We start from the raw sequence: 15590 nt of genomic DNA, 5'->3' as shown, positions 1-15590 counted from the left end.
CTAAAAACTTACACATAGGGCTAGTGAAACATCCTGTTTTCTTAAAAACAACACAAACAAAAAAACCCAGCTAATTTCCCTGGCCAGTTCAGGAATGTGGACAATGGTGATCCAGCCCAAGACCATACAAGGGCAGTGGGACTGGAGGAGAGTGGTGCAAGGAAAAGAGGTTGACATGGCCTCAGATCTGAGTTTGAATCCATCTGAGATCGAATCCCTGTCCTGAATGTGATTAGCAAAGTTACTTAACGTCTCCTCAACCTTAGTCTTACTTGTGAAATAAATCCAGTGATATAACTCTCTCCAGCTTGTGAAGCTTAAAGTAGGTAAGGCGCCCAGCATGTAACAGGCGTGCTTACACAAAAGTAAGTTCCTTTCAGAAACCAAGACCTAGATATCTCTGTACCTTCCCCTCAAAACGAAAACTTCCCACCTAAAACTGCTCTAAGTAATAATAAAGTCTTTAACCAAAAAAAGAAGAAGAGGAATGTGAAGAATGAGAGCCTGAGGCAGAAGTTGGGAAACCAAAGTGCAAAGGGGACTGAGAAGTAGAGAGGCAGAAGGAAAAGCTGGTGGTCATAATCATTTAGGACATTTTTAGAGTTCTATGAAAGTATAGGACCTATATACTATATCTCTGAGGCCTAGCCGCCCCCTCTCCAAAGTTTGTTGAATGGATAAATGTATGAGTGAGTGGTCAACAACAACAGTTGCTAGAGAGAAAAGGAGGAAGGGCCGAAAAGTGTCCAAGGATTTAGCAGCACAAAGGTCTTCGATGTCATTGCTGAGACCATCAGCAGAGATAATGAAGGCAAAAGCCATGCTGAAGAAGTGTGAAGATAAATGGGAGGTAAGGAAATGAAAACAGATAACTCCATAAGAAAGTATAGCTGAAAGAGAAGAGAGATAGGATGGTGTCTGAGGGAGAAAGTAGCAAGCATTTTATTTTTAAGTTCTATATTCATACATTTTCTTTACACTAACCCTTTAGCAATACCATGGGTTCAATCATTTTTCCTACCCATATGACTCCAAAATATCTATCTCTAGCCTTGACCTAGTCCCCAAATTTCACCACCAAATTGCTAACCGCACTGATCGTAAGTCTGCACATATGGCCCACCCAAATTAAGCAAATCATAAAGAGTATTGGGGGAGGTGTTTAAAAACTGTGGTTCCAGGTACAACTCACAGAAGACAGAGGTGGATTTTGTAGAGATGCCACCAGAAAAATCTTTGATTCATACCTCTCCCCGGTTCAGAAACTTTCAACAGCTCCTCATTTCCTAATTGGTACAGAACCTATCCTTCTCCCAGTTTTCCCCATTTCTTTGCTCTTTAGTTTTCTCATCTACAAAATGGGAGAAATACTAATATCCAATCATAATATTATTACAAGGATGAAGTGAATTAGTGTACGTAAAGCACTTAGAACTATGCCTGCACATAGTATGGACTGTGTAAATATTTGCTATGATTGCAATTATTTGAACAAATTACACTGCCAGAAATTACTAGCCAGAAATCTGGGGGTCATTCTTGATTTCTCTCTCCCTTAACTGCCACATTCATTCCATCTACAAGTTGTCAATCCTACCTTCAAAATATATTTCAAATTCATCCAATCCCTTCTATTCACCTCATTATTCCAAGCCACCATCGCCTCTTGCCTCAACTACTAGAAACCTCAACTCTCTTCCCAACCATTATTCATACAGCAGCCAGATTTTTGTTTCACTTTTTTTTTGAAGTATAAACTAACATTCCAAAAAGTACACACCAAAAATATAAAGCTTGATGAATTTTCACAAAGTAAATGTAACCACTAAGGGGTCATCTTAAAAATATAAACCTGGTCATGACTCCGGTGTATAAATCCTTCAATGACCTCCCATTATACTTTGACTAAAATCCAGTTTCCTTCCCATGGCCTATGAGTGGTTAGGCTCCTGTCTACCTCTCTTAATATCATTTTATCCTTTTCAGTCACTCCTCATTTCCTCTTCATTTCACCTCTTGTTAGCTTTTGCAGCTCTCAAATAGGCCAAGCTCTTTCCCATCCTAGGGCCTTCACAACTACCGCTCCTCCTACCTAATATTCGTTTTCCCCAACTCCACACAGGCCTGGCTGGCTTATAATTTAGGTCTCACTTTAATTGTAATCTCATAAAGGCACTCCCTGATTACCCAGTCTAAAAGGTTCTTCTCTCCCAGGCCCCACTGCCACCCCCATCATAGCCCTCTTATTCCATTTGTAAATTATATATTAGTCTCTTTACTTGTTTAGTATCTCTCTCCCCAACTAGACTGTAAATTCCATGAGGGCAGATACCAAGTCTGTTTTTATTACTACTGTCTACCCAGCACCTAGCATAATGCTTGGCGCACAGGATGTATTCAGTAATAAATGAATAAATAAATTATTCAGGAATAAATGAATGAATGTCCACAAGCAAAGTACTAAAACTAGCATTTAAGAGCCTCTATATTATGGTCAACAGTATAGACTATGTATTATTGGTCTATTTTCCTCTCTATATTTAAAGCAAACAATTTGACTTTCTCCAAATGTACTCATCTTTTGAGGTCCACCTAATCCACAAAACCTTCTCAGTGGACATCTGGTCCTGATATAAGATGCAGGAGATACCAGGTTACATCGCTGTATTAGAAAGCAACTGGCAGAAAGAAGCTGAGATAAAACGTGAGGTTAAAAACGATCTTCCCCTTGGTTACAAAGGCCAATATAGCTTCTGTTTAAGCTAGTTTGAACGGCCTCATTTCTCCCAGCTCTTATTGTCTCTTCCTCTAAACTCACCATATTAACCTATCTGATGGCTCTTCACACCTTTTAACATAAGTGCAATCCATTTCTGTGTCTTGCTTATTACACCATAAACCTGGGAGTGGGATTTGTGATGAGGTGTTTATTATTTATTGGCTGTAATAATTGACATTGTTATTTTTGACTGCCTTTTTTCTCACATAACAACATCAGTTTACTTTTGGAATATTCTCAAAGGACTATTAAGGTGTCTTGCACTCTTCTGGCTAAGAGTGAAACAGCGAGTGGAGATGAAATCTGAACCAAGGTCAGTCAATAGGGATCTGAATCATAAGTACAGTGACAGAAATTTGTTGAAGCTCGTTCATTGCAACAGCGATGCCTGTATGACCCTTTGCTAATTCTTGCTAGAAACATCCAGTAGGACTGTGTAATTCCTGTTCCCTCAGAGTTGGTTTTCCTTATTTTGTTAGCTACTCCATATTCTTCTAATAAATTTTTTAGTTTAAATTAGCCTGTTTTCTGTTGCTTGTAACCAAAGAACCCTGATACCAATGTTTAACTAACTTCCCACTCGTCTTAGGTGATGCTATTTCTCAACTTTGTCTTTTTGCTGTTCACTTAAGAAAAGCCTCTCTGTAAGAGATACCACTGACCAAGAAGCTACAGCTAGGTGTTTTATGTAGATACATTATCTCTACTCCTTAAAACTCTGTAAGGTAAAATCTTCCATCAATGTGACTTTCTCCAGCAGGTATCCAATCAGACTATAAAACACTTTTTTTTTTTTTTTTTTGGCCACGCTGCATGCAGGATCTTAGTTCCCCTGGCCAGGGATCCAAGCCATGCATCCTGCAGTGGAAGCACAGTGTCCTAACCACTGGACCGCCAGGGAATTCCCTGAAACACTTTTTGGAACCACAATTAAGGTTAATTTGCAAGATTTTATTTCTCCTATTGAAACAACTAAACCCAAACCTTGTTCCAGCGTTCTCATTATGTGAAACAATTAACTGTCTTTATACCATAACGTCCTCTATGGTATAAAGTAAGCAAACTTCTACTTCTAGCTATTTAGCCCAGGGGTTGAGGGGAGAGGTTGGAGAGAGAGGAGATGAACTTTAACTATTATCCAAATTCAGTAAACCTGCAGCTACTCAAGGCAATTGCATAACATGTAAAAGTAGTTTGCAAAAGGTCAGGTTAATTACATTTACTTTGGTATACAATGAAAAGTACCTTGTCTGCCAAGCCTCCCCAATTCATGCGAGTTAGAATTCAACAGCATCACTCCGTTTTAGCACTGTATTCATATCGCTAATGTGACGCATCCTACCGTGTTCGAGGGTAGGAACCATTTTCATTTAGTGTTGCAAGTGCCTAGAGTTCTGCTTGAACGTAACCTAACCTAGAAGACAATTAAGGTACCAGCTTGAATGAAAAAAATCGTCCCAAATTCTGAACAACAGCAGGAAATTTTTTTTTTGTTAATAATTGGCAGCCATAAGGCTAAGGCTTCTATCTCGGCTTTGTCGCTTCAAATCCTTCCCGAAGGCGGCAAAAATAGTGAGCCACCACACCCGCCGCAAGCAAAGTGAGCCTTCCATCTCCACATTCCCTTGGGTCCCTCGCTTCTCTATCGCCCCAGGGAACAAAGGCCTCAGCAACAGGCCGAGCTCTGGCTCCGGGCGCCAGACGTCAGTGCGGCGACCCAACACCTTGCCAAAAAGACTCTGTAGAGAGATATCAGAGCCGTGGCTTTCCAACAAGACAGCGATGCAAAACCAGCTAAGAAAAGTAAAACCTACCAGCGGAAAACTCCTCTCCAACCGAGCCCGCTGGGGGCGGAAGCGGAAGTCCCTGTGAGATCATAGAGTTCTCTAGTTCCGGTCGCGGGGCCGCGTTCGGGGCTAGAGCGCCTCTCCACGGCCATCGGGCTCCAAGCGGCTTCTATTTCCGGTTGCGGCTTCTGACAGAAAGCCGAGACCTCCTCTTAAACGCGGCGTCGCGGGCTCCTCGCCCCTCGCCTGGGGTCAGTTCGCAAGGACTGGCGCGGGCGGCGGGATTGCACAGCCCACAGCTGAGCCAGGCCGTTGGGGCCGGCCTGCACTGGCACCTTCGATCCCTCAGAGCCGCCTGGCTTTTGAGCCCTCCGGATTGGGAGTCCGTGATTGGCCGCCTCCAGGACTGCCGCTCGAGAGGCCAGCGCTCCTTCGCCGTACCTGTCCCCCCATAGTCACGCTTTTCCCTGTGAGGTGCAGCATTAATCAACTCACCTCTTCCACACACTACTTCCCTAACGTGGGTGTCCGCGTTGACTTCATTCTTCACCTTCCCTTGAGACCCCTCCCCTCTGCCTCCGGAAGAGGTCTTTTTTGCCCAGTTCCTGTAAAATATCACCCATCTGGCACCCCCAGAAAGTTCATGCTTACTAGAGAGTCTGTGGGCAAAGTAAAACCCAGTGCACACACGAAACTATGGCTGAGCACGGGGCTCACATCACAACTGCTTCGGTGGATGACCAGCCATCCATCTTTGAGGTGGTAGCACAGGACAGTTTAATGACAGCAGTGAGACCTGCTCTTCATCATGTGGTCAAGGTAAGGATTTAATTCTCTGAAAAGTTTTAGGAACGTCCGGGTAAAAACCAAGCCAATAATCTGAATTTATTTCTTGGCCTAAGTTTTGAAATAACCAATTAGCATATAATGCACATCACATGATTTAATGGTTATGGAGTCTCTTGTTATGTGTACTGAATACCTAGCACTAAAGGGAGGTTAAGGTAGACCCAGAAAGAAAAGTGTGGAAATTCAGATGGAAAAAAAGGAAATATAAATACAAGGCATAGTAGCTGTGTAATGGAATGAATTTCATTTATTTATTTTGCTTTAGGTTCTTGCAGAATCAAATCCTGCCCGCTACGGCTTCTTGTGGAAGTGGTTTGATGAAATCTTCACGCTGCTAGATCTTCTGCTCCAGCAACATTATCTGTCTAAAACCAGCGCCTCGTTTTCTGAAAACTTTTATGGCTTAAAGAGGATCGTAATGGGAGACACACACAAGCTTCAGAGATTGGCCAGTGCTGGTCTCCCAAAGAAGCAGCTTTGGAAGTCAGTTATCTTCCTGGTTCTTCTTCCCTATCTGAAAGTGAAGCTGGAGAAGCTGATTTCTAGCCTGAGAGAAGAGGATGAATATTCCATCCATCCCCCTACTTCCCGCTGGAAACAATTTTACAGAGCCTTTTTGGCAGCCTACCCATTTGTTAACATGGCCTGGGAAGGCTGGTTTCTTGTACAGCAGCTTCGATACATCCTAGGAAAGGCTCAGCATCACTCACCACTGCTGAGTCTGGCTGGGGTTCGGCTAGGTCGACTTACAGTTCAGGATATACAAGCTCTGGAGCACAAACCAGCCGAAGCCAGCATGATGCAGCAACCAGCTGGGAGGTAAGGCTTAACATTTCCCCAACATATTTGATTAATAAATCCTAAAATCTTATCCCAATTTTATGAAATTTACCCCCTTCAGTCCACTTTGGGGTATTTCATAAAATCATCGAAAAATTCTTGTGTCCATAAAACAAGGATTTCCATCCTGGTAAAATTCCTCATCATACTGGCTACATTTTTGCACACACTTGCTATGTACCAGGCCCTGTGCTAGGTGTTTACATATATTATCTCAATCCTCATCACAGCTCAATGAAATAAATGCATTAGCACCATTTAACAGTTGAGGAAACTAAGTTCTAACATTTGAGTACCTTGCCAAGGCCACACAGCTAACAGGCGGCAGAGCTGAGATTCAAGCCAGATCAATACAATTCTAAAGACTGCTCTTAACCATGGTGCTATCCCGCTCCTAGTGTCTGTGTTCTCTGACAAGTTCAAATATATTCCTCAGTACTGCTGAGTTGTTTTTTAAGTGAGTTATTTCTTTTTCTGGATATACTATCTTCCACCCCCATAAAAGGTCTATATAATCAATGGCTCATTAATTTCTTTCTCAAAACACAAAGCAACAAAGCCCTAGTCATTAAAAACAAAGCTTAGCTCCTAGAACTCCTAAAATACGGTAGGTCAGAAAGAGGAATTGTTTCGAATAGACACTTACAAGAGAAAACGCCAGTCCAGCAACTATTCAATCCCCAAGCTGAATCAACGATTCTAATGAAAAGTGTAAGAATTACACGCGTATTAGTTTTTCTGTGATTGTACCTAAATAAACAGTTTCTCCTTTTGCCTCCTTGTTCTGTTCTCCAAACAGCGTTGGCGAGAAGATAAAGTCAGCTCTGAAGCAAGCCGTGGGAGGTGCCGCCTCATGCCTCTCTACTGGCCTTTCGACGGGTGTATTCTTCCTGCAGTTCCTTGAGTGGTGGTATTCATCCGGAAACGAAGAAACCATCAAGTCATTGACTGCCCTGCCTACTCCACCACCACCAGTACATCTAGACTACAATTCTGATTCTCCCCTGTTGCCCCAAATGAAGACTGTGTGCCCACTCTGTCGTAAAAACCGCGTGAATGACACCGTTCTCGCCACCTCTGGCTATGTGTTTTGTTATCGCTGTGTGTTTAATTACGTGAGGAGTCACCGAGCTTGTCCCATCACAGGTTATCCAACACAAGTACAGCATCTGATAAAACTGTACTCCCCTGAGAACTGAAAGGGATTAGCACCTTGTCTCACAACGAAATGACTGCGCTATAAGGCCAGAGGGCTGCTTTTCCGCACGGTAAATAGCATTGTTTGATCATCCTCAATTAATAATGGTATGAACTTTAAACAGCCACATGGATTTCTTTAAAAGGATGTACTCGTTGATCTTAACCTTTTAGCTTGCTCCGTAGACACCTCTACTTGGAGTTGACCGAGCTGGTCAGAGTGAGAGAATCAGGACTGGCAGGGGATGTGAGGGTCAGCATAGAGAAGGGGATCAAAGAGGGTACTCGGCACAGAAGCTTTTCCTGTCCCCTTCCTTAAAGGACAAGAGGTATACAAGCTTTCAGGAAAAACCCAAGTTAGACCTCGTAGAGTGGGTAGTGAAGGGGAAGCAGGCCTTTTGAGAAAGGAAAGCATTTATCTGCCTATTAGGAATAGGTTTTATCGGTTTGCAAACAGTATGAAATATGGACCTGCTTTATTTTATTTTATTTATTTTTTTAATACAGCAGGTTCTTATTAATTATCGCTTTTATACACATCAGTGTATACATGTCAATCCCAGTCTCCCAGTTCATCCCACCACCACCCCACTACCCCTACCATGGACATGCTTTTTATAGAAATACTTAGAAACACTTTCTCCTTCCATATGCTGAGACTCATTTGTTAAGTAACATTTGCTATAGTTTATCACCTTTTAAAGATCCCTTTGTGAACCACACATATCTTCCTTGGGAAACTGGTTACAGGAAAATAGGGGTTGAATGTATATACAGAATAGTCTGAAGACTTCAGTGTGAAAGCAAAGCTATTAGTGAAGAGATGAAGTAAAATACTGCCCTAACTATGACTGTGTAAAGACAGGATCTTTTCATAAGCTCTTTCTGCTTGCTGTTAAGAGTTTGCTAAGCTGACATGAATTATTCTGGCTATTACTAAAGTTTCTACGAAACGCTTAAGTAAATTTTAAGAATAAATGTTTTTTGGCAAAGAGCTGTTCCATGTCATGATTATGTGGAAACTGAAAGATTAGTCGAGGTATTTAAATTTTTCATTCAGGCCACCTTTGACTTTTTTTTTTTTTTTGCGGTACGCGGGCCTCTCACTGTTGTGGCCTCTCCCGTTGCAGAGCACAGGCTCAGCGGCCATGGCTCACGGGCCCAGCCGCTCTGTGGCATGTGGGATCTTCCCGGACCGGGGCACGAACCCGTATCCCCTACATCGGCAGGCAGACTCTCAACCACTGCGCCACCAGGGAAGCCCCTACCTTTGATTTTTTGAGGCATTCTGTATTAATATTTTGCTTTTTTTGCTAATCCAATATTGGAGAGAAATCCTATTCTCCAACAGCAAGACTTCAATCTTGAGTGAAATACCTTATTTCTCAAGTGAAATACTGCACAAACACTTAAGTTGCCACTGGATTGGCAGGGTTAAACATACAGGTTAAAAACATACGGGTTAAAAAAAAAAATCATTACTACAAGAGGAAGGATGAAAATGATTTTTAAGTGCCTCTGCTGAGACAGGTGTTGTCCAATACAACTCATTTCAGCAATTCAAAGCACATTTTCTGACAGCACTAAGATAATAGAACTAAATTTTGAAATAGAATGTCCTATAGATTTTAAAATATTAACACTTTTATGTACCAAGAGAAGAATATAATGGATATTTGCAAAAATTCTTATTAAACCACAAGGTTTTACCAGAACAAATAGCATAGTTAAGTAAACTTTTTTTTTAATTTAAAAATTTTTTAATTTGTTTCAAAGTTAAACCCAAGACACACTGACTTCACAGGAAATCCAATGAGAAATGTTTTTCTAGGCTGAACACCTGTTTCCCCTTAGTCTCCCCCCCAAAAAACATGTACATGTTAATTACTTTCATTTTACAATCACTGCTAAATAAACATTTTTAATATAGTAATAAGTCAATAAGGGAACCGAACCAGATTCAGGATTGAAATAATGCAGTTTTCCATGAAGACATCAAAGCCATATTTTTCACCTCAACCTACAAAGAAAAACAGAAAAGTATCAGTAATTCAAAAGAATATTAAACACTCTTACATATAATAAAACCAGTATCCTAATAGGCTAAAACATTACCAATGTGGAAAAACCACAACCAGAATCAGCTCAGAGAGAAGATTAAGGGGTCATACCCTGGTCAATGCCAACACTGAAGCAATGGCAATACCAGGTCAGACTGTACTTCACTCATCATTGCATCATTGCTTTTCACCTCCTTGTATTATCTAAGAGCAGCCCAACACCCTATTTTCACATCCAAGAAAACTTAGGTTTGCCCATGAGAAGAAAAGACTTCTTTTTAGATAAGTTGCAACCGTGGGCTTTCAATATTTGCTCTTCTACTATTCACCTCAAGCAACTCTGCTGTACAAAAATGCAAACTTGAACAAGTTTTGTTTTGGAGGTGCTTTTTTAAAATTTTTGAAATGCAGAGTAGAGTGGAGAAGCGTTTACAGTTCAAAAACATTTCTTGTTTTGGTGAGTCCAAACACCATGCATGATAAAATCTCAGGGATGTCTGTGAAAGGATTTATAATCTAGTTCTAAAGCAAAATCTTTAGAAAAGATTTTCTCCTAAAATCCTTTATAAAGTAAACTCCAGTTCATTTAACATACAATTTGATTTACAATTCTGCTGCCAACAAAGATGAAAAGTATAGTCATAAAAAATTTTATACAAGAGTCTGCTAAAGAGTCCAAGACCCAGGGAGGCTAGGATTTGACAAAGGTCCATAGCAAAATAACAGCAATGCTGGAAAGAGAAACTGAGGTCTGATTACCAGATTTATATTTTTCCACTACCAGCTAAATACAAGGTTTAATTTCATTTTTCTCCAGGCCATGGGCAAGATAAAGGAAACAATGCAAAGCCTGGGTAATTCACAAGATGGATGATCAATTTCTGAATGAGAAAGCTGCCTGCATTTTATTCTAAATGACACCTCGTAGTTTACTATCGCTGACATGCTATGCTAAAGTACTAGGATCACAAACAATATCAACCTCTCTAGCTTTTCAGCATTGTATCTAAATAACAATTCCGGAGACACAGCATGCCTCCTTCAGCCATTTATAAATGTCAATAGCTTGATACTCCATAGTTAAAAACGTACAGCTATGGTCTGTGTTCTCCATTCAGCAACTGAATTCCACAAAGAGAGGGAAACTAGTAAAGTGCCTGTTTAGAGGCTCGAACCTTTATCTCATCAACCTGTGCAGAAGTAAGTACACGTTACAAAAAGCAAACAGGCTAAGAGAACTTAAATAACCTTGTCTAAAAGCATGAAACTTGTGAGCAGAGCTCCAAGTGTGCTCCAGCCACACACAGAGGGCACACTTTCCTAGTTCTCTTCCTCAGTACGCTTTCCTCTGTCTGGAGCGCCTTCTCTACCCCTTTCAATCTGGAGAAAGTCTGTAGTTCTAAAACCTTGTTCAAACGTCACCTTCTCTGTTAAGTGGTCCCTAACTCCCTCAGTCATCCCCTCCTGACTCCCACAGCACTTTTTCCCACCACAGTACGCATCACACGCCAATTATTCACCCATTCACGTCCACCACCTCCCGTCTCTCCCACCAGCCCCATTACGCAGAGCTCCTAAAGAACCAGGACTTCCTCTTACTGGCCTTTGCATCCATTACACTCAGAATGATGCCTGGGACACAGAAGGCGGCTCAATAAGCGACAGTTTAATTCAGTCAGTGAACGACCCTCCCTACTAAACCCTAACCGCCTGGATTATACAAGCATCAGCACGGTTTATAAAGCCGACTTACCTCCAACATTTCACATAGGTTAAGGACGTCCCTCAAGCATCTCTAAGCCCTCCGTCCTCCAGCTTCTAACTCATGGCATTCTGCATGGCGTCCTGCGCAGGACCACCAATACTTATACACGGTGTATCCTCAAAACGATAATAATAACAACAATAACAATACTACTGCTGATAATAATAATAATAACATCCAAACCCCACCAACTTCAGGAAAGACTGAGATGCCATCCTTCCGAGGAAACACAAGGCCGGATCCGGGGCTCAAACCAAAGCCTCAGGCAGGGGGTCCGCAGCCCGCTTTCCGAACCCCCCAAAACTCTTACGCCCTAGACTCTCAGGAGGCCTGCCCAGGCCTGCAGAGGCTGACCGCAGCCCACCCGCCGCCGTTCAGTCCCAGAGGTACGGGCTTGGGGCTTCCCACACTGCTCCACCTCGCTACCCCGCCGGCTGCCGCGGCAGCCCGATCCGGACAACCAATCCCGCGACGACCAGTGGACCACGTGGGCCGCAGCCCTGAGGCTCGGCTGGTGCGAGGAGCAGCCAATCGGAGGGCTAGGCGAACGCCGGGGTTGGAGTGGGGAGGGAGGGCCGGAAGGCGCAGGCGTCTTTGCAGTCTCTTCTTGGCTTGGCGGGCTACATGCTCAAAGTTGAAAGCAAGACCCTGAGTAGTCCCCGCCCGCCCTCCAATTCCCTGATCCCCGACCTTGGGGAGACTGACATCCGGAGTGGTTTTGCTGGTGCCTCGTTTCACAACTGAGGAAGGGCATCTGAGGTGGGCTGTAGAGGGTGTGTGTGCCCTGGCTTTCCAGGAAGAACTATCGATTCAGTGTTCTGAGAGTATCGTGCTTGCGCCGAATTCCCGCCTGAGGGCTAGGGGTTGGGGCGGACTTTGATGAACGTGTCCCTCTCTCCCCGACCAGGAGAAACTCATTGGCTTGTCAGGGGCTTGGACGCTTCCTGAATAAGCAAGAGGTGCCACTAAATATCAAAGAACTGCGAAAGAGAGCAAGAAAGACTTCCTGGGAGAGGTGGCATTTGATCTGGGTCTTGAAAGATGCGTTGGATTTGGAGATTCTGGGAGAAAATAATTTAACTCCCGAATTAAATGAGAAAGCATAGGGGAGCTTACCAAATTTAGGTAAAGTTGAAACTGGTGTAGTGTTTTCCAAAATTCAGTGAGTTGGAAATACCAGGAGGAAACTTAACAACATAGATGTCCCCCAGCATCAAAACCAAACGACAAACTCCCACAATCCAGACTTACAGAATCGTTAAGGTTGAATCTGGAGTTGGAACCCAGGCGTGTATATTTTTAATAAGTACCCCAGGGGAGATTCTGATTCACACCAAAGTTTGAGGACCAGTGTTAGCGTAAAGAAATGAGGTGATAAGAGATTTGAAAGACAGGGCAAGACTTTGTTAAAGATAGTGGCTTGCTGGCTGTGTAGTTTAGACTACTCTGGAGAAAGTGGGAGATTTAAAGATTTCAGAGTCTGAGGAGATGGGTGATCACAGCTGAAAACTCAATATGCAACTGTGTTTTTAAATAGATTGAAGGAAGGCAGAGTGAAAGAAGGGGAAGCTATTGCCAAGTGATTGCAATGGTCCAGGTGAGAGCTAGTAAGAAATGGAGAGGTGGCATATGAAGGACAGCAGGAGGAATATGATGAGTGTCAGATAGGGATGGGGAGAAAGATATGAGGAAATAAATGGAGAAAAATGGAATGTCCTCTGTATCAGACCTGTGAAGGACCTCCATTGTACTTTAAGGATAGACTTTAGAAAGTGAAGAGAATGGGCCTTTGCAAGTGCTGTTTCCGCTGCCTGGTTTTCCCCTTCCTTCTTCATCGCCCTTTGTCAACCTGATGCATTCTTTTTTTTTTTTTTTGCCGTACGCGTGCCTCTCACTGTTGTAGCTTCTTCCATTGCGGAGCACAGGCTCCGGACGCGCAGGCTCAGCGGCCATGGCTCACCGGTCCAGCCGCTCCGCGGCATGTGGGATCTTCCCGGACCAGGTCTCAAACCTATGTCCCCTGCATTGGAAGGTGTATTCTTAACCACTGCGCCACCAAGGAAGCCCTCAACTTGGCGCATTACTTGCAGGTTTCAGCTCACATACCATCTCACTTATGAGATCTTATCTTGTTCTCACAAGCATAGTCACTGACACCCCTTAGAACACCCCAAGCACACTGTTCATATGTTTCTAGCTCTCCAGAATGGCACTAGAGTGTAGTGGTCATGCATATGGACTATAGTATTTGCAAGCACCATAAACTCTCTGTTCTTCAGTTTCCCCACCTGTGAAAAGGGAATAATGACAGTACCTACCTCACAGAGCTGTTACGAGAACTGAATGAGAACAATGCGATAACACCTGGTGTTATCACATATGTTGTATTGCAATGAGTTCTTTAATATATGTGTTGCCCCTCTAGATTGTGAACAGGACATGTGCCTTATTCTTCTTGCTAACAGTAAAGGCTGCATGGCAGAATGATAGTAAATGGGTTTTGGAATCAGATAGATAGGAGTCCAAATCCCAGCTCTGCTACTTACTAGGTGTGTAATCTTCAACTTTACTTCCCTGAACTCAGTTTCTTCAGTTATAAGATAGTGAAAATAATGCATGCCTTACAAGTTGTTACGAGGACAATTTGAGATAATCAAAGTTGCCGATCTGGCCCAAAGAAGGCAGTCACTAAATGGTGCAAATGATGGGTGGCCCCAGGACATAGTACCATGTTCAGAACACAATAAATGCTTAGTAACTGATTATCCTGATATCGAATGAAAAGCTGATGTTATATGCCAGGCACCATGCTAACCTTTTTATATACATCATCGCACTTCATTCTCACAAGAACTATACAGAGAAGGCACTATTATTATCTCCACTTTACAAAGAAGGAATGTGAGGTTTGGATTATCTTAACAAAGCTTTCTAAGCTAAAAAGTGCTAGAGCTAGGATTTCAAGGCCCTTGGTGCTTTAAAAAACAGCTGACTGAATGAGAGAATGAATGAAAGGAGACTTACCCAGAGTCAGGTGGTGGTGTGGTAGAACCAGCACTGTTACTCTTGGTCACCATGCTATCTAGTCTGCTATTCTAGCCGAATCATCTTGACAAATGAATTAAGAGTGAGATGGACGCTGGTATTTGGCAGTTTGTGTCTACTGACCAGGAAAGCTGTGCTATACCTATCTCGGCTGATAAATTTAAGTGCTCGGTGAATAAACACAAATAAATTGGGAGCTCTAGTTCTTCGCCAACTGTCAGCAGTGTGGCCAGATCATTTTCCCAAGACCTAGAAAAAATCACTGTACAAGCTACTGATTTCAAGTTGCTTTGTATCATGGACATTTGCTTTGAGGTATCAGAGCCAGAATGTGAGCTCCTCGCTGGCCTGATAACATACTATTCATAGCCAGAGGACTTAACTAAGGAACTCTGAAGAAGGAAGAGAAACCCTCTTTGCTCATCTTTCAATTATCCTTCCTTCTCCTGATTTGGTCCCTAACAGTGCATTAAAGAATAAGAAGGAGAAAACAATACAGTTCCTAGTTCTTCTGCCCCCAAAATGTCCTTCCTGTTGATTGGGAAGGAAAAAGGAGGTACTTAGGTAGATTTCAGATTTTGAAGACTCCAAAGCAATCCAGAATCCCAAACTTGAAAGGCAGTGGAAGGAGTAGGGGCATTTGTATTAAACAGACCTGGCTGTGCATGCCAGCTCTTCCACTTAACTGGCCATGTAATCTCAGGTTCCATATCATGTGCCACACTCCCAGCTTGGTCCCTTGTGCCCAAATGCATATGTCCAGTAAATGACGGTCCTTTTTATCTTTCTAAAAGTAAGTGATATCAGAAGGATTTCAGTGTGAGAGTGAAGCTGAGAATTAAGGTAGGTAGTAGAACTAAAAATGGGACTGGGGACTTCCCTGGCGGTCCAGTAGTTGAGACTCTGTGCTTCCACTGCAGGGGGTGCAGGTTCGATCCCTGGTTGGGGAACTAGGATCCCAAATGCCGCGTGGCACGGCCAAGAAATAATAATAATAAATTTTAAAATGAAATAAAAGTGAGACTGAATTTGGAAATGACGTGAGTGAAAAAGGGTTAAAGTTGAAGCTGAGAGCAGACCTCTGCAGTTTACTATGTTGCTGTGCTGATTATTCGTCATAGTATGTATTCTGCCTCCTATCCTGGAAATAACTTTTGAGCCAGACAGGTACAAAGTGTCATGCCAACAAAGCAGAACTCCATAGGAAGAGTAACCTCAGTTTAAAAAAAAAAAAACCCGAGGGGGTATTCAGAAACCTATTTCAGAAT

At 42.7% G+C, this 15590-nt stretch overlaps 2 protein-coding genes, 1 long non-coding RNA gene and 1 other non-coding gene across 4 annotated transcripts in view; 1 reads left to right on the top strand and 3 right to left on the bottom strand.

Moving 5' to 3' along the window:
* LOC132510711 (AP-2 complex subunit beta-like) overlaps positions 1-4627 on the bottom strand; it is a 79545-nt gene extending 74918 nt beyond the window's left edge. The window contains 2 exon segments of the mRNA XM_060132947.1: positions 4025-4193; positions 4594-4627. The gene's annotated coding sequence lies outside the window, so the exon portion shown is untranslated.
* A 130-nt stretch (positions 4628-4757) lies between these two features.
* On the top strand, positions 4758-8444 carry LOC132511343 (peroxisome assembly protein 12-like). The gene is made up of 3 exons (XM_060134468.1): positions 4758-5385; positions 5681-6234; positions 7055-8444. Exons 1-3 carry the CDS (start codon positions 5263-5265, stop codon positions 7452-7454), a joined length of 1077 nt encoding a protein of 358 aa, XP_059990451.1. The 5' UTR covers positions 4758-5262; the 3' UTR covers positions 7455-8444.
* A 499-nt stretch (positions 8445-8943) lies between these two features.
* On the bottom strand, positions 8944-11740 carry LOC132511344 (uncharacterized). The gene is made up of 3 exons (XR_009537596.1): positions 11466-11740; positions 11266-11357; positions 8944-9472 (listed from the first exon to the last, which is right to left on the bottom strand). It is a non-coding gene; the product is annotated as an uncharacterized LOC132511344 (long non-coding RNA).
* On the bottom strand, positions 9594-9690 carry LOC132512432 (Z30 small nucleolar RNA). Its single transcript, XR_009538161.1, has one exon. It is a non-coding gene; the product is annotated as a Z30 small nucleolar RNA (small nucleolar RNA).
* Positions 11741-15590: the final 3850 nt, after the last annotated feature.

Source organism: Lagenorhynchus albirostris, chromosome 20 (assembly GCF_949774975.1).
Source record: "Lagenorhynchus albirostris chromosome 20, mLagAlb1.1, whole genome shotgun sequence".
In the NCBI taxonomy this organism is placed as follows: domain Eukaryota; kingdom Metazoa; phylum Chordata; class Mammalia; order Artiodactyla; family Delphinidae; genus Lagenorhynchus; species Lagenorhynchus albirostris.
The sequence above is the reverse complement of the archived record's forward strand: the minus strand, read 5'-3'. Positions and strand labels throughout refer to the sequence as shown.